At 38.8% G+C, this 24,865-nt stretch overlaps 1 protein-coding gene and 1 long non-coding RNA gene across 4 annotated transcripts in view; one reads left to right on the forward strand and one right to left on the reverse strand.

Moving 5' to 3' along the window:
* The window catches only part of MACROD2 (MACRO domain containing 2), an 840,118-nt gene that overhangs the window by 261,023 nt on the left and 554,230 nt on the right, over positions 1–24,865 (reverse strand). For all 3 annotated transcript variants that reach the window (XM_017818854.1, XM_017818853.1, XM_017818855.1), the window contains exon 7: positions 23,217–23,247. In XM_017818854.1, the coding sequence (XP_017674343.1) occupies positions 23,217–23,247 (31 nt within the window). The remainder of the gene's footprint in view (positions 1–23,216; positions 23,248–24,865) is intronic.
* On the forward strand, positions 2,917–5,547 carry LOC108499237. Its single transcript, XR_001875474.1, has 3 exons — positions 2,917–3,008; positions 3,864–3,993; positions 5,368–5,547. It is a non-coding gene; the product is annotated as an uncharacterized LOC108499237 (long non-coding RNA).

Raw genomic sequence — 24,865 nt, forward strand, 5'->3', positions numbered from 1 at the left:
CTTATAGACATATCAACTGCATCACTCACTCCCTAAGCTGAATGACTGTGCCTCCATACTCCAAAAACCCCATCCTGCTACCATCACATAAAGTAGACTCCATCTGAACTCTACTGCTTTTGGTATGTCCTTGCACAGATATTACCCACAGTGATAGCCTAGGAAAGCTCTAAGAGGCCTTCAAACTTACGAGGTTCTGGAACTCTTTCCAGGACTTTACCACCTTATTCCCGGAAATTTTAACCCTGACCTGAGAAATGGTTGGCAAAACAAGCTTTGTGCTGTGCAAGTTCTTGCAGTCATCGTGGCCATAATTTTCCAGAGAAGGCACGATAGGACCTGGCAGAATTATTTTGATATATTTGATACAATATAAATGTGCTGTTTTAGAGGAGGAGAGTGTGGAGGAGAACTAAGACAGTAACTAGAGATACACACTGACATTCCCATTACATTTTGTATTTATTCCCTGGAAACCAACTGGTAAGAACATAAGTTCCCCTGTTTCCTCAATGTACAGAAAAAGTGCAATGAATTCCCTGTTGTTAGACAGTCTAGTGCAAATGCTCAGCCTTTTGTGCTCGGGGGATTCAGAGGAGAAACATTCACTCTATTATGAGTTTCTCTCACTCTGTGCCTAATTTGTCTGTGCAGTATCTGAAAAATGAACACAAGTAGTTCACAGAATCAGAGAATATCCTGAGTTGGAAGGGACTCACAAGGATCATAAGAGTCCAACTCCTGGCCCTGCACAATGTTCTTCAATGAATAACAGTGCAACAAGGATTTTGTGACACAAAACCAATAGAAACACATTTCAGGAACTCCAAATTCTATGGAGATGCTGGTCGCTTTATCTGCCTCTTTTACTGTGCTCAATCCAGTGCTGCATCTGACTAAAAATGCTTAACTTACGATCAGGTAATGCCACCTCTCCATGAAAAGCCCATTAACAAAACATAGGTACTAAATAATCAACCTTTAATATGATCTAGCAGGTGATGATGGTAACAGATTGTAACAGGAAGGTTACAACAGTAACAAGCAAATGTCAATCCAGAAACTCACTTCAGTAGCTGCAGGGGTGAGTGTTGTAATTTGTCAGTTTAACTGAGATGCCTAATATTTTCTGTAAATCAACTCATCCTGATAAAAAAAGAAAGGTCTGTATCATTTTTTGTTAGCGCAGCCTAAGTGCTAGACAGGTTTTTATTCATTTAAAACATGCTCCTTTCTCTGTGGATTCTAAAAGGCTCATCACAGGCTTAATATTCTCATTTGCCAGTTTTAATGGTTTCATTCTGAAGAAAACCATGAAAAGAACCAAATGCACATCAACACAAATACTCATTATGTGTTTTCATATTTTCTCAGGAAAAAATATCTACCCTGGCATGTTTGTGCATATATCAAGATGTAACAGTTTGCAGACTGTTCCTGTGTGCTAAAATCAACCCCGAGCCCCACTGCTTAATCAACACGACTGTTAAAGTGGAATAACTTCCATGTATTAAGTTTATAAATTTGCCAATATGTTTATTGATCTATAAATGATGCTCTTCAAATAGTAGCTTGAGTAGCTTGTCACATTTTCAAAATGTGGAACTGTACTGAAGGCTGTCTCTGCAGTCAGTATGACAGGGTATCTCCACCATGCATCAAGCACTTGCTACGTGGAATCATCAGCACCAGATGGTATGGAATATAAAGATGTTCCAAGGGAAAGAAGAAGAGGGAAAGAAGAAGATGGAAAGAAGAAGGGGGAAAGAAAAGAAAAAAGGCACTAAGCATTTATTCCATACTCGTTCTGAAACCCAGTATTACTACCAGTGCTGCAAATGCTTTCTGAATCACAGCAGACATGTAAATAACTGTGCTTCATTATGGTCATGTGGGTTAAGGCCAGCTATTGACAATACACTGATCACAGTCCTTCAGCCTTATGACAATGAAAGGAAACAAATGAGATGCACAGCCCAGCATGCCTGAGGTAGGGTTAACTCAATACATCCACTTGTCCTTCAGCTGTGAAATGAGCAGTATAATCTTGCAACTGATCCCATATAATCATCTTGTCAAAAGTGTATTTTAGTAGTCAAAATGAATTCACTCATGCTAGGTTGATTCCCATTACCATCGTAAATCCAGCCTGTTTGGAAGAAGAGATGGCTGTATTCTACCAACAAGCTTGTTGTGTTGCTATTCTTGAGCTTTTTTTTTTTCTCCTCTCCCTCTCTCTCTGGGGTTTTTTTTAATAACCATAGTCATGTTGTGATTGGACAAACAACCTAAGGTGCTACCTTGATAATTTTTGTGGATAACTCATAACCGGGAAAGAAAGTGCCCTCATTTGGATGAGCTACACTGAAGTCTAAACAGAAGAGCCATGAATCTTCTGCTAAATAACCTACCTTGCCTTACTGAACTCATTCAGCCAGAGAAAACCTCATTTGATGTCCACTCAAAAAGTAACTCTAGGAAAGACAGTGAAAGTAAGTACTGTGAAAAACCTTTCTGCTACCCTGAGAAACAAAGCTGCACCTATGCACTGTATCCTTCATGGACTGTGCTGGAGTAATTAATTAGCATCAAGGGATAACGAGAAATTTTCAAAATGCATAAACAAAACATTGTCCTGAAGAAAACATCATATGTTTCTCAATACCTCCTGTGCAAGGGACACGCCTTCACATTCTCCTGGAGTGAAAAAATTCAGCGACAACAGAAAACCACATGCAGTTCCTGAAGAATCATTTCCAATTGCATTCAACTGACATGACAGAGGCAGCTGGCGGAAGGTGGTTAATAAAGGAACTCAAAAGAAGCATCTAATGCAAGAAAAAGAATGTCTCCGCTATGACACAGTGACACAAAGCAGGTAGAGAACTGAAATAACAGAGAGCTCTTCTTTATTCACCAAAGTGCATTGGGTAATTCGGTGATCCCTGGTTAAGTCAGTGTTGGCACCAGGGCACGTGATGAACCTCACACAGGCCAATGAAACCAAGGTAAGTACAAGGTTGAGATACACTGGTTCTCTTGACAACAGGGTTTGCTCAGCCTTGGCCTGTCAGAAAAGGTGCCTGGTGTGTGCTCACAGCTGTGCTGGCTGACAGGGGTCTCTTGTCTGATCAGCACAGCAACTCATCTTCAGCAGCTACAACTCAGGTGCTTCTCTGTAGCTGCACATCTGGACTCAGCTCACAGCTGCATTCAACAGGGGTCAGTTACCCAAAGGTGGCTGAGATACAAGACAAACCATGTCACTGCTGTTTCTCTGAAACACATGATTTCACACCACTTTTCACTTCACACTCTGCTACATCGATATCAACTGGAAAAATACTTGCCATATAATTGTGTTAAAAATGTCAGCTGAATACAGACAAACACTGTAATTATTTAAGTCATGTGAGCAGAGGTTTGCACCAACAGGTCTTAAGATTCCACTGAAGAAAAACTAGATGTCAAGTATACTGGGTTATTTGATACGTATCAGCATTGAAGTTTTAGTGCAAATGCATTAACACTTGGACTGCTGAGGAGGAACAGAGCTTCCCTAAGAGTACCTTGCTGAAGGATTTATCATCCTGCCATTCTTCAAGAGACCTGCATGTGTGCAAGAATATCACTTTTCTGCAGCACTCAGTACATTTTTTTATTAGAAGTCAAGGTTTTGGGTTCATTTTTCCAGCATTTATGAAAGAGAAAGCTTGCAGGGGAACCACATCATGGATAAATGGATTCTCTAGCAATCTTGTAAAAAAAAAACATAGCAAGCAATACTCAGAGACTCTGGGAAGCAAACTGCATCATAGTGTGCTGTTTACTGCTTTGTGTGATGGAGCTTTTCTGTCTGTCAGGGAATTTCTAATGCCCATGTGGAACATTAAGGCTTCAAGCTGAGCATAGTAGGGGAAACAGCAGAAAGACACCAGCACAACACTGAAAGGGAAAAGATCTCACTGTCCTGGGAATTAGCATTCTCCTCTGGTAAGAGAAAGTACACACAATGCAAATGCAAGTGGAAGATTTACTAACGCAGGTAGTTTGGCAATTATAAAATCTACCTATTAGAGAGTATATGCAATATCTGTGTAAATTACACAGCTGTTCAGACACATGTATGCAGCTGTCCTGAGCTCATCATTCTCCTTAAAACACACTCTACACCGTATCCAGAAGAGCTATTCCAGAAACAAGTGTTCTACAGAGAAATGTTAATTGAAAGAGGTTTCAAAGTGTACATGAGTTCCCTAATGCAGAGTATTTCATCTTCTACTTAGCCATATATAGCAAGCAAGTTGGGTTTTTAGGGTGGCAACATAACAGAGCCAAAGTAATTTGAAACAAAGTGTAAAGCACTAGTCAACTGTGAAATCTCCCATCATACACTGAATTGCACAGCAATGGGATATTGGCTTCAGTGTAGTTACAATTCCAACAAGGTTAAACATTTATTCTACCCAGTGATTTAAATAAAAATGCCTTGTTGTTCTCAAGTGAAACAAAGTGTAGGGAATAAATCCCACCTTCCCGAAGTTCCTTGCTAATGCCACAAGAGATAAAAAACAACCCCCACACACCCACATACTCTGAATTCCACTTGAAACTGGTACTTTCTCCTAAAAAATGTGGCCCAGTGCAGTGATGCTTAACCTTCGCTGACACTTATCCCAGGCCCTCCTTGACACACACTGCCTCTAAGCACTGAGTGAAGATCTGCTGCTCAGCAGTGGGAATAAAGTAATGATCCTGGGCCTTGCAAAGCCTGGTTCCCTATGAAAATGTGTTTTCCTATTGATTACAGACTCTACTTGAAGGCTCGCCTGAAGCTGATATATTCTTGACGTGCCTCTCCTTGCTGAGTCTCTGATGTTTCTAATATATTTGCCACTGCAGACTGGGCAGGAGAACAAGGGGAGGAATTGCTATGAGAGGCTCTTTCTTCTTGCTGACAGGATCTTTGTGCAGGCAACAGGAGCAGGGAAAATACACTGAAGTGCAGGAGGTTGAGGTGGAGGAAGAGGAGGAGAGGGAGGGAGCACAGAATGTCTCGCTGCAGGGTGGGGTTCAGGATTTTGGGGAGGGGGGCTGAATCTGACAGAGGCAATATCAGGGTAGAATAGGCAGCATATGATGATGACAGGAGTTACAAGAACTTGGGGATACACAAGTGTAATGGACAGGAGCCACCACAGCAAAATGAAGGGAGATGGCAGCATAAAAAGCCTGAGAAATTTCAGAGGAATCAAACCCACACAGGCAATAGAAAAAAACCACAAAGTCACATAGAGAACACAGACAGCATTGCCAGCCCAGCTCTAGCCTTTAAATCACTTCCACCATGTTCAATTGCTCTGACAGATGCAACCCAAAGACCTAGCTGGATTATCTAAAACCAACAGAGTACTTGGGGAAGGCCATCCACGTACAAGAACAAACAAAACAATCAGACATCATTTCTACTGAAGCACTGTTCTTATCTCCTCTCTGAGGGAAATCAAGGATTTCCTAGAAGCACATAAAGAAAATCAGCTGAAACAACATATATTGACTCCTTGTGAAAGGAAAAGAAAGGAAAAAATAGGTAATAAAGATGTTCTTTTATCTTTTTTCCCAAGAGACATATGTAGGAGAAAGTTAGAGGGCAGGTTGGGTGAAAAAGCGAGATACTGTGTCTGGCATATTTAATCTACTTAGTTTAGTCTTTTTAACAAATACATTATTGATTCTTGGTTTGTGTTTATTCACACTGTGGGGTTTTTTTCCATTCTTGCCTCAGGCAGCGATAAACCACACTAAAGGGTCACACAGACCAGGAGCTATTGTATTTAGGAACTCTACAAGAGCTCAAAACTGAAATATTTCTAGCCAATCTGGAGTTCAAAAATGCCAGTACATTTGGGAGGAACAGAGAGGGGGTTGCATTTTATATTTGATGCTTAATGGCTTGTTCTTCACTGTACAGAAAGACACTTTATGCTATTTGAACACCCGCTACTTGTATGCTGCTAAAACAAGCACTTGTGCAGGATGTTGGACTTGACACATCATTGCACTATCTCAACAATTTTATGTATTAATTTTTTAAGAGGAAGCATTTTTCCCTCCTTGCCTAGATGCTGCTTCATTTCTGTAGTAGTCATTCGCTTAGCAAGAGGTGAGCTCCACACATCCTTCTTTTTGTGCAGCAAGGGTCACTGTGTCTCTTATTTGATTTTATGCCACTGTATGTATCAGCAATCAGCCAGTCTACTCTACTTAACTTCATTTCAGGATCTGTTGCAGCACCTTTGTCAACAAAAACTACATGGAAGCTACCAGCAGCACTTGAACCTTTCTCCCAATGCTGCAATGAAAACTCTTTTTGCTTGTTCTGAGATAACAGCGATATACACAAAAGGAGAAATGTGATTAGAAAAGGTTTCAGGATTGGATTAATGGGAAAACTGGTTTAAAGCAAGCGTAAGGAAAACTTGAAATTTAAAACTGATTGTAGCGAAGCTGCCTGGTTACAACACTTTCAGTGCTCTCAGGAAGACCTCAAATGCTTAAGAGTGTAAAATAAACCATTAATGAGTAAAATACAAAAATATCCTAATCTTTTGGAAAACCTTGACTCTCTTCCACCCCCTTTCTGTTTTTAAGGTCTCATTTACTCATGTGCTAATTATATATACCCACATTAGCATGCCCTCACTGCAGCACTTCTTTCGACTGACAATCTCCCCCAGCATCAGTTGCCTTTTAAACCCAACACCATCAGTCAATCAACAAGGTAACCCAGATCTCATCAGGTTCTTCTGCGTGTCAAAAGATCACAGTGCAATAATTGTCAAACAAGTATTTATTAAAAATACGATTTCTGCTAACAACTCTAATTTGCATTTCACTCACAATTATGCATTTACTGAGTCTTGCATACTTCAATCAAAAAGGAAATTAAATAACTAGTTAATGGCACTTTGAATCCCAGAAATTCAAATCCAGTTTAGTCTTGATGTGAACTTTAGGTCTTACTAACACTTGTTTTAAAAAGCATTTTCAACATGTATTCCAATAAGCTGTCAGTGTGTTGAGGTTTTTTTAATTTATTTTTAAAGCATCACACGAGCAAATGTTCTATTTTAGCAAGGAATGGGAGTTCCTAATGTTTAGAAAGGTCTAACAAACGTCAACATTTCTGGTTAGACCAGCATTGGTAAATCAGGCCTTAAAGTAAAATGATTCCATTTTGTGAGATGCCACTCTTCAGGAGGAAACAAAAAACCCAAACACCCGTGTTTAAAAATCCAAACACACGTGTTTTTCAAGTAATTTGGAACAATATTCAAACTGAGATAGGAGAAAAAGCAATGACAATTACTGTAGTCAGAAGCAATGCCCAGATTTCAAACAAAGGAGCCGATGCTATGGTTGGTCAGATCAAGCAGTGAAGGATTTGGAAGACTAAGAAATTTCTTTTCTCCAACAACGCGGTACAAATCAGAAGCTGATCTGGACAATTTAAGTGTAAATTTCTTACCACCTGTCAGACAAGCAAGATTTAAAGGCTTTCACTTAAGAACCCAGGCATCTCCAACAGTAGTTTTTAAGTGCAAATTGACCTCCCACCTCAATTTCCTTGTAAATGTGGCCATGTGGCAGCAAAGGGGTGGTTTGTTCCAGTGCTTTATTAAATTTACATTACGTGTATGGTCGGCATGAGATGATCCACACTATGCTTGGGGAAAAGTACCTGTTTGAGGCAGACCTCTGTGCTCCACTCCACAGCCAAACACAACTAATCCTCTTGGAAACACAGGTAGACTAGCAGAAGGTGTATGGAAAAACATTAAATGCGCTGCACAGAGAAACCTCATCGATTATTAAGCAAGTGAGGGAAAATACCTTTAATTGGGGGATACATAAAACGAAGGTGGGTAAATTCAAAAGAACTGGTTACATAATCAAAACTAAATGTAGGCATTAGAGTCGAGCTTAGGGAGCGGCTTTAGGCAATTTGATTTCCATTAATTTTATCAAAGGATTCCCTCTACATGTACAATTAGTCTCAAGATAGTTTGCATTATCCTGACAGCTGCACATCTCCAGATTGCAAAAAAACCCACTGCAATATTGAGTCAGGCTGGGATTATTTCAGTGAATTATTGATATGCAAACACCGACCTCCACAGCACAGGGTCCCACATCTCTGGATACAGAAACCAGTAAAAAAACCCAAAACTGCATGAAGGAGGGAAAGTTAACACTGTATGGGTCAGAATCGAGAAAGGGTGAAACAGTGCCTGTGAGTGAGAGGGAAAAAAAACCTGTGAAAAACAACTCTGAGAGCTATTTGTTAACTATTAAAAATACCAGTGTAAGGTATTTGGGGACACACACACACCAATTCTAATTAGACTTTTCCAGTTAGATTTACAAGACCAAGAGATCATCATTCTACAAGAAACAAGGTTGATTTTTATAGATCAATTGATAAAAAAAGGACTTCCACAGCAAAGCAGGAAAACTCACAGCACTGAGGAGTCAAACCCAATGAGATCAATACCTATGCTTATTTGAATTATACATAATTATATATGAACTTTGCAAAATAATCTCATGCAAGTTGGTGCTGATGCAAATACAAGCCGCTGAATTTACAGTAACTACCTGGGGACAGAAAAAGAACAACAAAGTTTGTGGCATTACTGAAAGTCTGAATATTATTATTTAAAATTATTTCAAAAAGCAAAGGTGAAGTTGCCATAAAAGTCAGTTAAGAATAAATAAAAAGAAATTATACTAGTACTGTAATAGATAATAATCAAGCCATGTTGAAACCACCCAATAACAAGCACCCAATACTTAAAAGTATTCTAGGAGTAGAGAAATAAAGTGGTGGACATCCAAATGAAAGAAAGGTCTCCAAAATTCAGAAGGGTCAAAGAAGGATTTGTATTTCTTAGAAATAAGGAGATTACAATTAAACTTTGAAGACACAATTTGAACAAATAGAAAGACTAATTGCTTCAGGTTATCTGAGTTCATGCAAACACAGAAGGGAAACGAAGTCGAATTAAGAAACCCCCTCTCTGGTAGAAATTTAGAAAAAAATCCTCTATACAGATTGAAAAAGCAGGAAGAAGAAAAAAATGCTAAGGTTAGCAGTCAGACTAACTTTTTCAAACAATTTCAAAACTTCTTAAATTTGAAAGAGTTAGTGTGCAAAAACAGGGCTAAGTCAAAGGAGGAAACAGTGAATGTGTGAGCTTCTGGGACATTTCTTATGTTGAAATTTTAATATGAATCTTGTTTCCTATCAGTTCCCATCAGATTCCACATCTACCTTTCTCATGTGTTGTGTATGTAAAAGTGAGATAATACCACCAGGAACACACTGAAAAAGAACTGATGCTTCAAAAGGAAGTACTTTTGAAAATCCAGTAAACAAATGAAAAAGCTCACAAATGAGTTTTAACAAAACAAGTTTAGAGCGTGGAAAAACATCACCTTCTAAATCCAGTTTTAACAAATGAAGATGCTACTGCCATATCCCTGTCCCCCAGGAGTTACCCCACGCTGGTGGTTGAAACGGTTGTGTGGACATCCTTTGCTTTGGTCCAAACCTGTGGGATAGACTGTGGGATAAAAAAACACCTTCAGTCAAGGTGGTTTTTTTATCCAGACCCCTCCTCGGGATTGAAATGGATGAGCGAGGAGGTGGACTTACAAACCTGAGGAAGTCATGAGTCCTGGCTTGGAGTGGCTGTGGGGTGAGCAACCTCACAGCAAGTGGAACTGGAGTAGCCAAGACATAGGATTGTCTGGGTGTTTTGGTGGGGGTGGCTTTGGTGTTTTTTTATAAAGCAACGTGTCATTTAAACAACTGCATCCAATGTGTGTTACTGTGATGATACTGCCTGAAGTGCTGAAAATTAGACAGATAATTCAGGATTGGATTGAAGCCCATGATTATCTCCCTGTGTTTACTAAGTGGATATTTAGATTTGTTGTGAAGGAATAGGAAGAGAGTTTCATCTTCAGTCCTGACATTTTAAGGAAGAGAGGAGCCTTATAATTTAGAGATCCACAGACATTAATGTATTTAGTAGGCAGTGACAGAAACAAGCAATAAATACAGAGTTACCTAAATAGCACAGATCGTACATTAAAAGTTACAAAATTAAGGCTACACATGAAATTCTGGCAGAACCATTTTGTTTAGTAAGTAGAAAACCAGTGAAATATGTTGACAGTAAGAGTCATAAAAACAAATAATAAAAATAAGTAGATTAAAAAAAATTGTGGAGGTAAGAGAAAATTTAAGACATCAATAATGATAAAATGTGGAGCCAAGACTGAAATATATTCAGTGCAAATATCAAGGTGACCTCTTTCTAGCAGAAAGCTTTGATACCATGAAACGTCAATGATTTGTGGAAATTGGTCTATCAAGTAAACATAATTTGTTATCAAATGTAATTTTTTTGAAGTAGATAATTTCTTGAAATCATATGTAATTTAAACTTAATATACATTTATGAACTTCAAGCCTATGTTTTATTGGCATTAGTGCTGATGGAGAAATGTTTCTATCTATTCCTTTTCAGAAAGTGTTCAGCTTACTTAAGGTCAGCATAAATGCCATGTAATCAACATGGGAAACTCAGAAGAAGGTCAATGACTAGGAAAGAGAATCTTGAAAACGTGAATTAAGTTAAGAAAGGATTTGGAAGTTCACTCTTTACCACCAAATGCATCAAATTCCACAGCCAGAACATCACTGACTGCCCTTGGTGAGACAATTTTGAATATGCTGGAATTATTAAGGAACTTCAATAGCAGAGCAGTTAAACATTTTCATGCCACTTCTGCACAATTTTGAAAAATATGAACTGAAAATACATATGGGAAGTTCATAAAACTTTGTGTGTGCACATAAATTAAACAGTCAGAGATTCTTGTCAACTCAGGTTTGTCGGTTGTACATTCTCTACTTCTGCTGTCAATCAGGGTAAACACTGTCACTGCTTCTGATTACCTATAGTCAATAAAGTGGTGACAACTCATTAATCAAGCCACAAAATAGAGAGACGGGGTGTAAGGTTCCACAACATGAAATACTCATTAGGAACAACACAGAAGCATTGTCAGTATGCACCCTCATTATCTGCATCGTGGCTAGCAGCCTCAATTAGAAGGGAGCTTTGGATCTCACATCTTCTTTTGGGAAGGGCCTACCATAAAGGAGTATATCATTGCTTTACTGAAAACTAGTAAATATTAACTTACAGTGTTGACAGCAATATAAACCAGAAGATTCGTAGAGCACTGACCAGCACGGTCAGCACTTAAGTAGCATCACTGTTTTCTTCTATATTGTATTTAGTAGTGTGGAAAATGCATCAACTTTTTGCTTTCTTTCTCGCTTGGTAAACTAGGCCAAAAGGGACAAAAATCATCCTCTCTTAATTAAGCAATGCCTGCTTAGCAGCAGAATTGTTCTTTTCTCTCATTCCTAAAGACAGAAAAAAAAACCAACAAAAAACCAAACCCAGAAGACTACAGCCAGCTACCAAATACAGCTCAAAATGTCTTTGGACTTACAGTAATGTTCCTAATGGCACTCAGCTAAAAAATATGTTCTGGACTCCTAACAGCCTGCTATAGTGCATTTACTGCTGCAACAAAAAGAATGGTTAAAAACCTATCAGTGGCAGAATGTTTAGCACCTATTACGGACACAAGTGTAACTACCTAACAGTAATTAAGGGCATAAGAGAATGATTAATGCTCTGGAGCCATAAAACTGCATCAGTTCAAAAGCCATTATGATTGCACTGTCTGCAGCTCACAGCCTACACTGGGCAATTTACCCTGATACACATCCTGCATAAAACCGATACTCCATTTTTTTCCAACGTTGGATAATGAGCTGGTACATAAAGCTTAAACTACACACCACACACTGGTCACCGCTGGAACAGTCGATTTAATCTCATCCTAAGGAAGTCCCCATTTCTTAATCTTAAATTCTTGATCTTCCTGTTCTGTATTTTTCTCATCAAAATGCCAAACAGTCCACACACTGTCATCTTCTCCAATTTAGAAATACGCTTTTGATCATCAAAACTGAGAAACAAGAAAATGGATGCAGAAAATACACCACTGACTGCCAGCTAGAACATTGTGCTGACATTTATACTGGCTCTTATTTAGCTCAGGGGTGTCTGAACCATGTTCTTCCCATGCAGGATCAGCATAAAATCAGTCATATTGAAAAGTACCTTCATCAGTGAGCGATATGGAAATGCTACCCTATTGGACTAAGCAAACCAAAATTTATTTTTTAACAGAAACAAGTCATAATGTGTGATGAAAGATTATATTTTCCGTATGGGATACTTTCAACTCCCTGAAAATGAAGGTTTAATGTTTGTATTCCAGAGAGCAATGAAAACAGAAGGGGACAGAAAGTCTTCCACTGCCACAGCATCACATACAGTGAATTACTACCCTTTAAATAGTATTATACATTATTTCTGTTAAAGGATTCTTTCAAACATCACAGAGAGAAGGGAAAGAGAAAAAAAATGATATGCGACATTGTCCAAAACTAAATTGGAAAATGATAGATACAGTTTATCATCCAGTAATATATAGGAAAGTAAGCACTTCCATTCTCTCATATGCAAGTAATATATTGAAAGGAACAAAAAGAGATACAAATCGTTTACAAATCAGACCTTAATGTTCTTTTTAAGGGGCTAGATACTCTTTCAAGAAAAAGTAAGATAACAAAGTCTTCCCTGCCCAAAATGAACATTTTAAGAAAGGTATGATGCATTGAACCAGATTTCTCCTCTGCTGAGCTCAATTCAGTTAGAGTCAAAGTGAATAGGGTCAATTACAAACAACTACATTTATTCCTCTCAATGCAATAGAATATTTCACAGCTAGTGCAAACCACCATAACTTCTCTGAAACCAACGTCCTCCAGCATGAATTTAGCTCTGTTTCCATTTTAGTGACCAGATGAAAGCCTAAAGTCATAGCAGTACATAGAATAAAAAACATTTTTATGTAAAGAATATTATTATGAGGAGGCCAGTTCAAATAGGGTCTCGTATTCCTAATATAACCCTGGAAACCACACACATGCTGCACCATTCCAAGAAGTATGTGAGAAGAAAGCTATCTAAACATCTGCCAGAAGATCTCAAGTTCTCTGCATAGCTGACAGAGTAAATCAAGGCTGCTGTTTTTACCTTTAAATTAGGCTACTGTTTTTACCTTTCCATCGGAACCAACCTACATGCTGTTCCCTGGGACAGATTCAGAGCCTATCTGAAGCTATCACTGCTCAGACCTGCCAGCAGTAATAGGAGAATCATAGAAAGGTTTGGGTTGGAAGGGACCTTAAATATCATCTAAGCTCCAACCCCAATCTTTGCTCTCTTGTGCAGTTACCTGTAACACATCCACCCAGACCAAGGAGCCATTTCAGTTCCTATGGGACTAGACACAAAATCACTCCTCGAACATCTTTTAGGCTGCTCTGTCTCCAGGGCAGGATCTTCTAAGCCACCACACTGTGACTCTTCCTCCCGAGGACTAATCCAGGAGATCCCCGTCCCACACCAGTGATGGACGAGGTGTCGGGATGCTCTCCATAACCTTTATTGCGCCCGCCAAACCCCATCACTGAGAGTGAACAGTTTGTTTATGGGCGGTGCAGGTGACAGGCACACCAACAAGTCCCCTCGCTCAGTCTAACGGGGTGAATTGAAGGATTAGTCTGTCACGCCGGCACAGGGCCTCATTTTTCTTCTGTGCTACGTGGGTCACCCCCTTCCCACAGCCTGTATTTGATCGTGATTAATTTGTCAAGGCTGGCTATTGCATGGAAATGAAGGAATGGATTGCCAATTACAGTTATTCTTCTCACAGAACACCCCTTGAACCGCTGCTATTTCGCAGCAGTGACAGCTCAGAAATAAACCGAACGCAGCTCTATTGAGCAGAAACCTGACCCAAAGTGTATTTGAAAGCAGAAGGTGACTCCCCCCCTGCCCAAACCAGCTCTTCAGTAAGTGGTTGACTTCTATCCTGCCTGCCTGGCAGGTACACAAAAAGCCCGTCCACATTTATTTTCTCAGTCACCTTGTTAAGATGTACTGAACTTCTGACTTAACGCTCCTCAACAAGGTGCTCATTTGTTTCTGCACGGCTCACCCTGGGTAAGCCTGGAGGGGAATTTAATATGTATACCATTACTGCCAAGTAAACAAACCCAGCAATGATCCTGCTCTGCACAGAAGCTCTGAAAAGCAATCAAAACTTTCTCCTCAATGGTACTCACAGAAAGGTAGGTTTTGACTCTTGCTGCATTTCTCTGCAGTAAACAAACCTTACATGTTCTTTGTGTAATATTTCATTGATATAGGCAACTAGCTTAAACTGAATAATCAGATTCTGATAGATTAATCAAACATGAATTAATTCCACAGCAACCTGATTTTCTATTAATAATTATTAATCCAGAATTTGAGAAATAACACCTCAGTCCCAATAACACATGCATGCAATTCATTTTATGCACTGATAAAATCATTGGTAAATTGTTCAATTTGCATAAATTCAAAGCATGTGTACAAATTTAATTTTTTACGAACTCAGAGATTACCAGTTAAAAAGAAAATCCCTTTTCCCACAAGACAATTCAGGCCACTGTAACAGATGCTTCCTTCCATTGTTGTAATTCACTGTATTTTATACCACTGTCTTGGGCATCACATCTCCAGACAGAGGAAAGGTGAACGTTTTTCCAACAGTTGGTGGCACAAAACAGCTTTAAATGCATTCCCCAAACAAAAAGGCACAAATAATTCTCTTCCAGGCCCAAGGTGGCCTTCCATTAACCCAACCACCAACAAGATCCGTGGTGTGCAGAACAGCAGAATACATTTTATAAACAGGATTCTGGCTTAGAAACAGATCAGTCATTCATCACACTGAATCATCTGCTGTTCTCCTGCCTCAGTGGCAGTTGCCCTTTCCAATGATATATGGCACCATTCCCATCTAAAAAAGATGCAGGGAAAAGGACAACACAGTGAACGACCCTCAGAGGCAGAAACACCTTTAACTCGTCTTTCAGGTTCTTTGATGAGACTCAGAAGAGGAGGTCTATTTGGTTGATATTTTCTTTCAGTTCAGGAGAAAGTTACATTTTCACCTTTCACAGGCCACCTAAATGCCCCAGTATGCTCACACATATACTTCTTGCAAACTTCCTGGAGTGACCAAAGAATGAGGGACGATCTTGGCAATGCGAATTTAGGTATATGGCGACTTTCTGTGTTTGTACTGGAGTACCACTAAGGGTCTCCAACACTGACAAGGATCATTACAATAGAGATCATATAAATAAACAGTAAGAGACAACATGTGCTACGGAGAATAAAAACAATCAGACAAATAAGGGCCAGCACCAAAATATTCTGTGGACCCAGCCAGATGTATCACTCTGCACTAATAATAAGGAAAGAATAAAAAAAAGAAGCTGTTTTTCTAAGGCATTTATTATCAAATGCAGCCACAGAAGTTCAAAAAGATTGTCAACACCTTTGTGGTAAAACTATTTGATATAAGTGACACCACAAATATTATTCCTACTCAACTTTAGTGTGTCAGGGCTTTCCAAAGCTCCTTAAGGACGCAGGAGCACAGACTAGTATGACCATTCTGTTCTCATAGAATGACTTTTAAGCTGTGAGTAGGACTCAATATTAACTGAATACACTCAGAGTCACAGAATATCTCAAGCTGGAAAGGAACCATAAGGATCATTGAGTCTGACTCTCTGGTCCTCACAGGACTACCTAAAACTAAACCTTAGGGCATCATGTTCATCAGGCTTCGTGGCAGCTTCCTTTTGTTAGCAGCTTATATTTGTAAACTCCAGATAAAATGATTGTGGGTGATGATCTAGGACTAAAAATCTTTCTCTACGTATTTTTCAGATCTTTTTCTAGCTGCTAGATTATGCAGAATGTGTGTTGTACAACTAAGATTGCAAAACTAATTATGTCAAAGTGCACAGGTAAATGAAATCACTGCTAACGTGACACACATCACCTCTAGAGCAAGTTTTCAAACCCAAGAGTAGTTTTACAGCTGTCAAGATAATATCTATTCTTCCCTAACTAGATTAATTTTATATTAAGTTCCTCCTTTCAAGGAAGCTCAGTTGCATCGTGAAATTTGACTGAAACCATTAAACTAGCTGTCTGTCTTTTCACAATGTGTTTAAAACTCGGAGGCAACATACTTCAAATACATTTTCTGTAGAAATGGGGAAAGCATAAAAAAATATCCTTCTAATGACTATGTTTTCACACTACATCTAATCACGAGTATGGTTAAAAGACACCTACAACAACACAGTGGCATTCACTAATGGATTGGGCTCCAAGTTAAGTTTCAGAGACATGCTCTTTACTGGGGGAAGGGGCAAGATTACATCAAAGAAAAAAATTTGGATAGCGATAATTGGGCCTTTTACCAAGAAATATTTTAAACTTCATGTATCATGTTAATGCAATGTCTCGAGGATAAGGTCTATATGGCTTTATTTTCTTACTTCAATTCATTTCTTAACAAATTAGCTTCAAAGAGCTTTAGCTTTTCCGGAGTGTAAAGCCACAGAACAAACACATCAGATTATCTTGTTGGCATCAGCTAGGAAAATTTATAAACGGGAATTAAGTGATTCTGTTGGTATACAACAATATAGAGTTTTAACTTTCATCACAGTAATTGAGACATTCCTAATTCTTTGAATGGAAAACCACAAATACAAAAACAAATAATATATCTGACCAGCTGAAGCCCTGTTCATATCACCAATATGCTTTCTGAATACCAGAAAGCTTTTCCAACTCTTTCATGTTTTGCAGAATAGTTTGCCTGACAAAAAATAATATAAAAAGTGAAAGGAAAAAGGGGGAAAGTGTCCAAAGTGAGACGTGGTTATGATGCCTTTGGAGATGTTACTGGCTTTTCCTCAACACTCTGGAGACATTTATAGGGCTCATTGCAAAAGCAACTAGAGCCATGCTTGGAGCTTCAACATGTAAGACACTATGAAAGAAGAGCAAGGGAGCACAGAAATAATTGTTTCTTGCAGAGTAGAACCCAAACAGTGAGGTTAAAGAGCATAGGCAGATGTTGCAGGATTGAAGGGGACAATTAATATAGTAATATATATATAATAAATATGTATAAAATATGAATATATATAAATATAATTTAAAAAGAAAAAAGCAACTACACAGACTTTCTATCTCTTCCTAAAGAGAAAATGGAAAAAGAAAGGCCATGAGGCAACTGAGTATCCAGTGTTCAACAGTTTGGGCTTTAAAAGGGAAATTTTTAAGGATGGTCACTAATCACCATTTTAATGAAGGACAGGATTTGTCCTGTAGTGTTCGGGGGAAATGCTCTTAGTTGGACCAGTCAGCAAGAACTTCAGAAGAGATAAAATTCTAGATAGTTTAACTACATTATCCATAAAATGCCAATTTCCACTGAAAAAGAGAGCTTATTAAGTCTCTCGTCTGGAATCAAGTTAGAGCTTCTCCTTGCTAAAGACATTGTATGAATGCTAATTTTAGACTGTCAAGAGCTCATTGATTTACACTTTCCTGTCATAATTTTTTTAGCATTTAAATTATGGGAAGAAACCAATTAGTATCACGGACACTACACTGTCTGAAATAAGAACACTGTTAAATAATGCATGCAACAAATTTTTATACAAGTAGTAATTAGATTTCTAGGATTACTTGAATATTATAATAGTCGTTTCATAGCTGCTACTATTATTAATTTTAATAATAATCTCAGTTAACTAGTGATCAGTCCCACAAGAAGCTTCAAAGAATGAGTTCTCATATATCTTCATTTCCCTTAAATATTACATTATGCCAATTATGGAGTAAATAACAAAATGCAATTAGCTCCCCAAAGAGTTACAAAAAATATCTGTTAAAACCACATGGTGTCAAAAAAGTTGATGCGTTCTGAGCTAAGGGATGAGGAGCTGCTGATCAAGTTAAAAAATTGGCTTAGTTATGAAAATCTTCTTAATGGGAACTTTCCTTATGTGACCCACTGGATTATTTTTCTTTTTCATCACAGAGAATTTATGTGATAATATCCATTTTCCTCAGTCACCTTAATTCACATCACGATATCCAAATGCTGATGATCATGTAAAACACACCAGGCCTTTTTGATGGTTACAAGGACTCAAAGCACCAGGCTGGAGATAAATACAAGACTGCTTCATGGTTACTTATTACACATCTGTGTATAGAGGCTCTGAAAATTTTGCAGCTAACTCCTTCCTTGGCAAGACGACAGTGCCACCCTTATTGCTCACTGAAGAAATATCTATCCTAGAAATGAAACGCCAACAGAAAAATGAGAAAAAAACAGATGAGAAAGATGGAAATAGATGGCCTCAACCTTTAGCCCCCGTGTCAGGAATTTATTCTGCCTTTGAAAATGTTTGGTTTAGTCTTCTGATTCAGATTTTCAGAGGGCTTTTATAATCCTTCAGCAGTGCACCTGTCGGTTAATCCCTTGTTATAATCTATCTTGGATCACCTCACGGAGAGAAGAGCTGATGGATACGCTCCCAGCTCTCTGTGGACTGGCAGAATGAATCATTCTTTAGACACTGAGGATGCACTGGGGGTCAGGACAGAGGTGACACGAGCCAGCACTAAGACTGAGGGACCTCTCCCCCCAGATACAAAGCAGAGCAGAGGATCTTTGCTACCTCCTTGCATCCTCCCTTGAGAATAGAATATATGCTGCCATTTTCTGTACACACTCCCTACTTTTTTTTTTCCTTTTCAGACTCCCCTTTAGCAACACATAGTAAATTAAACCTTGCAAGTGGCCCGATTCTACAAGAAACAAGACTCACTCCAATGTAATAAAGGTGTTCAAGAGGTGGTGAAACAGTATGTTTCCGCCACCAAAATCACCACAGACATTCTGCACTTTCATGGCATTTGATCTTTTTCTTTCTCTCTCTCTGTTTTATTTAAAAGAAACGCAAATATAAATTCACGACAAAACTAAGAGCTGCCATTATCTTTTTTCTTGGAAAGGATAGTTGACATAATTTTCATGAAAGCAAGCTAAGGTAAAACATACAGCCAAATTGATGTAGAGACAAAAATACACACCAACTGGAGAATTCTCTTAGAATTCCATCTTTTTTCCTCCAGTTTCTTTCTCCCTCCACCCTTAAGTTTAAAATAACATATAAATACCTGTTTCTGTTGCCAGAGAGCAGCTTATGTTGCCAACATAAGTATTTAGGAACAGAAGCCAAACTATTACTGTAAAATAACAGTAAGGAGGTAACAAATAGGTGTGTGTAGACTGTAACATCTTCAATTCCTTCCATATGTAGCCTATCCCATAATTATCTCTCAACAGAGTATTGTGAAAAACATGAAAATTTCTGCCTCCTCACATCCATCTGCGGAGCCTTGTTTTAATTTTGTGGCTCAGAAGGTTTGTAGCACCATATCAGAGATCCTTGTTCACTTTGCAGGCTGCAAACACCAGGATTTCTGGATACCTTCTTAAAGACATGATGATGAGGTGTTCTTCCATAAAATCTGCTAAAGAAACTGGCTTTTTTTTCACCCCTCTCTTCTGGCAGTACCTCAGAGATAACAAGATGGTAATTATGAGGAAAGTGGATGTCTAAATGGTGATCCACTGGAATAACATGAAAATCTGACACACTACAGCTTAAAATAACACTTTGTACCCTCTGAACTAAATATAGATTTGTCTGTAGATCTTTTTTATCCCTTTTTCAATTTTTTTTTCAGATAGTAAAATTGCTCTAAAAAGGGAAAGGAGACAAAATATAAGAAAATTCCTAGAAGTCTAGCAGGTCTCGGGAAAAGAAGTGTGATAAGGTTAAGACTGCACTGTGGCTCCTGTCTGAGTATTGATAAACAGCTACTGAGGATGTGGAGCTAGATACTCCAGTACCTCCCTAATGCCATGGGAGGGATGCAAATCTTTAGTCCTTCCCCTGAAGCAGTTTTATTTAGGAAACTTCACACTCTTGCTATAAATGAAAACATTTATTGCAACAGGAGAGAGTAACCCAGGGACCCATGGGGATATGAGTCTTCACAACCTTTGCTTTCTTAGACTGATTAGCAGTTTATAAGCTTATTAAAGGTGACAGGGATCTCTTAGGAAAAGATACTAGGAATTACGGATCTCTTAGGAAATTATTTTCCCCCCGAAGTGCCTGTGGGTAGACCCTCAGTTGTTTTGTAGTCCTTACAAACATTCAGCACTGGTTGCTTTCTATGTCATTTTATAAAGATGTAGCCCCCCTCACTTGAAGATATCAGACTTCTAAAAGAGAGATCCCTTGTGAGTGAATTTGTTGCCAGCACATTAAAATCTGAGTTTTGACTCCTGGCACGGGGCCTTAATGGCAAAAGGCCTTCTCAGGGCTGTAACTCGTTCAAGCTGGAACATCCACAGAGTGACGGGTGGAGATGAAGCATCAGGAGAGTGTCTGGGGAGGAGAGGCAGACCTCCCCTCTATCCAGCACCCTTCCCATTCTCATTCATGAAAAGCAATCTGCCCTTTGCCAGGACCTCAGAAAGAGCCGTGCTTGCTCATTTCTTCCCAGCTCCCTTTTTATGGGAGTAAAGGAACGCTCTGCAGTGATGCAAACAGGAAAGGACGGCTCTCCAGAGAAGTGTGACCACTCTCTCCTTACGATAAGAGTAAAGGTGAGCAATCTAAGCATTTACAAGAGTCTGGAGCAGAACTCAATCCAGATTCTCAAATTGGAAACACTCAGTTGATCTCTTGCTAATTTCTCCATTTCCATTTGGAGGAGAAACTCCATTATGAGCCAAGGGATTCTGAAGGGACAGCATTTGTTCATATGGATCTGAGGTGAGGAATCAACACCGTATGTTCCTTCAAAAACACTTCATTGTGAGAGTCCAGTGTTACGTGCACAGCACAAAGATATCCTAAATCAGCTTGGCCACCAGGAATGAGGTTGATCCACTTGCCTGTCTAGACACTGCCTTTATCTAAAGGAATGTGCATGGATAAAGGGGAAAACCCCAACAAAACCAGAAAGATGAAAGCATAGTTTAGTGGGGTTTGGGTGTACTTTACACCGCAAACACATCACACAGAGCATAGTTTTAGCAATGCAACTGCTATCAAATATTGTTGAAAATATTGACACCTGAAGCCTGACGCAGGGCTGCCTGTTTAATTACTTACTCTCAGGCAGTGCATTTGAGAGTTTGTAAAGAAGGAAATTTTTTTTTAATTGAGGAATATAAAGTATTTATTAAAATGTAAACAGTACAATCGATTAGAAATTGTATTCCCAAAACAAAAAAAAAAACCCCCAAAAAAACAAAAAAAAAAAAAAAAAAAAAAAGCAGCAGCCTCAGAAAAACAGTATTTTAGCAGAAATGCATCTTAATTAATTTGCAATGGTGAAAACAGCAAGCAATTACAAAAAAAAAGCATCTGCCACACTATATAATGTTTCACTAATGCCACAGCTACCTTCAAGAAAAGCCTCCAATAAATAACATTAACTCATGATTCCTACCAGAGATCCTTTCCAACCTTCTTTACTGGTTTCAGGGAACCATATTCCTCACCTGCTGAGACCTTTTCTATTAACTAGGTCAATTCTAAAATAAAGTGAACTATTATTATTTTTACATCCCACTTACTACTAATTTCCATATATATTTACACCATGTCTTGCTTGTTTCTGTAACATAATAACAAAAATGTGTCTGTGTAAAAGATCAAGATTTAAGCCAATGAGTCAAGGACTAAAATGCAGAGCTCCCCTCAAAGTTCAAGAGGGGGACCAAAGATGAAAATCAAGGCAGAGCTTTATCTGAAACCAGATTCATATTCAGCCAATTCTAGTGTTAGTGGAAACGGCATCTGCATGTTCTTCTGCAACAATGAAAGTGCAGTTCAAGTAGAAAAGAATACGGCACCTAAAGTAAATTAGATTCTACCTTCTGAATCCTAATTCAGATTTATAATCCTCAGAAACGTTTAAATAAGATGTCCTTGAAAAAGAAGAAGCAACCCTAAATATTCCTTTTATTTATTGCCGTTTAGCATAAAATCATAGAATGGTTTGGGTTGGAAGGGACCTTAAAGATCATCTCATTCCAACCCTCCTGCCATGGGCAGGGACACCTTCCACGAGACCAGGCTCATCCAACCTGGGCTTGAACACTTCCAAGGATGGAGCATCCATATGTTTCTTTAAAGCATCCTTATTTAAAAACTTTAAATTGTATAAGTTATAAAATCTACAAGCATTTCTATGCACTTACTGAACCTAAAAGAAAGAAAAAGCAGCTTAGGTTATCGCTAAATTAAAAAAAATATATATATTTGCCTCTTTGTAATTTGCATGTCCTCTCAAATTTCTCCATTTTTTTTCCTAAATATTGAACTGCTTGTCTTTTTCCTCCTACAAATATCATGCCCACTTCTTCCACAACGTCAACCAAAAACCAGTTGACTATTAGTGATGGATTACCCTACAACAATGCAAGTGATGAACTTTTATAATAACCCTTTCCTTCCAGTTCCTTCAGGCAATATTAATTTGCATGTAAATTAATAAAATAAAAGTGTGGAAGCACAACTCAAGGGAGCTAAGACAATTCCGTGTTATTCCAGCAAATTGGCTTGAGAAAAACATCTTTTTTTTTTTTTTTTCCCTCCCTCCAGTCTTGGACATTGTGGCATCTTGCTTGTTTTCCTTCTATATGGAAAATTTTGCCAGACCCCTATTTTTCCCTGTTGAAGCCACAGCAGTGTGTTTAAGAGTTACTGCAGAAGTGTAATCACAGTTGCAGGTCTTGGCTCACAGGCTCTGAGGGTTTTGCTAAGGGCTGCACAACAGCATCCCACTTCCCAGCACACCAGTATCCAGTCACAGCCAAGGGCTTTGGATCTCTGTTATTTAACACAGGATAAATAGACTGGCAAGCCAAAATGACTGATGAGGCATCTGATATGAAACATCACTGTTTGAAATAGCAGTAATGGGGAAAAACGAGTAAGAAAAAGCGACATCTAAGGTCTTACTTACCATAAATTCCGGTTGAAATACAGGGAAAGGCCTGTAAAACAAATGAAAAGGAAAACAAAAATCAGTGGGATTTCTGTTTGCTGAACTTTTTATCAAAACCAAGAGTGTTTTTAGATGGCTGTTTTTCAGCACCCGGAGATTACGCGTTGTAGCGTTCACTGTTCTGGCAGTCAAATGATAAGCATTCTCATGTCATTATATGAAACATATTCCATATGTTTTCCTTGCTGCCATGTTAATAAAGCTGTACTCTTTTTCTCACCTTGAGCTATGAGCAACATTTGAACCCAGAATTGTTCTTAAAACTGCCTTTTGAGCTAAAAATTAATGCCATGAGCTAAAAATTAACGCCATGCGCTACTACAGTAGAAAAAAAAGAGTCATATTATCTGGGTAGAGTTAAACAATGTTTCTTCAGCAGCAAAATAAGCTTGGCCAGCTTAAACCTTGCCCTGCCTCTTTGCCATGCCCTCATTTACTATAACCTCCTTTTTTGACCCAGAGCCTTTCATTTTTAACCTCGGTTCTTTCAAACATGTGGTTTATGGTGCGGCCCAACACAGCTGTACTGCTACAAGACAAAGGCTTGCAAACTGGTGCAGGGGGGGGAACTGGAAGATGCTGGGTGAAAAGAGAGGGTACATTTTTGAGTCAGCTTGGACCTCAAAGAAAATGCATCATGAAACAAGAGATATTACAGACTCTGTGCCAGTGAGAACAGTAATTTACATTTTTCCTCGCTGTACGTGTGTTGTCTCCAGATTTGCATTTCTGTGAGCCAGAGTCAGTTTTCCACCAGGAGAAACCAAAGCTGTGGTTTCACAAGAGAGACAATTTTCTTTGTATTCAGCTGATATGTGATATCACCTTTGCCTCCCACCTCTGGACTGACAGCAAACACAGCTCAGAGGTATGAGAGCACCTGGGACCAAAGTCTCAAATATCCACCCTGAGGCTCCCTCCAGATCCCCCAGCAATGAGTCATCATACAAAAGAAAGGAATTCTTCTTTACTTAATCACACAGGAAAACATTATTCAAAGCTAATGCTTGCTTTATATTTAACCAGGGAATTAATTAGGGAATGGTGATTAAGAAAGGAGAGGTCTAATGGAAAGAATACATCCTACCCTCCGCTCTGAAAATACCTAAGTAAAATAAAGTGGAAGAGAATTATAGTCTCATTCCTTCTCACAACCACTACAACTTACATCCTGAAAAATACTTAGCTTTGTAGTTTGTACCCAATAAATCACAATGAATCAGCTTTTTAAGGAAATGAGGAAGGGAGTAGAAAAAAAACCCCAAACACCACCACATGGTTACAGAGCTCAGGCTGAGGTGACAACAGATGCTCCAGCAATAAGAGAGAGGCATAAAGGATGATTTTGTCCAGTTTAGAAACAGATTTTACAATTCACCACGGTTGAAGTTCAACATGTTAAGAGGTAATCGCTCCAAACAAGTGTTTTGTTTTCCATTCTTTGCAGAATTTGAGTAACAGCACAGGATTTAGATATTCATTTGCCTCAGGAAGTGAATAACAGAGCCTTCAAGGCTCCTTCTCTTACTGGCCCCACAACTCTGGTAAGGCAAAACAGTTCAAAACTCCATCAATCCTTGGTTCCTTGGGAAACACCCCACGTGGTG

The sequence above is a fragment of the Lepidothrix coronata genome, unplaced genomic scaffold, assembly GCF_001604755.1.
Source record: "Lepidothrix coronata isolate B3197 unplaced genomic scaffold, Lepidothrix_coronata-1.0 Scaffold71, whole genome shotgun sequence".
Taxonomy (NCBI): Eukaryota; Metazoa; Chordata; class Aves; order Passeriformes; family Pipridae; genus Lepidothrix; species Lepidothrix coronata.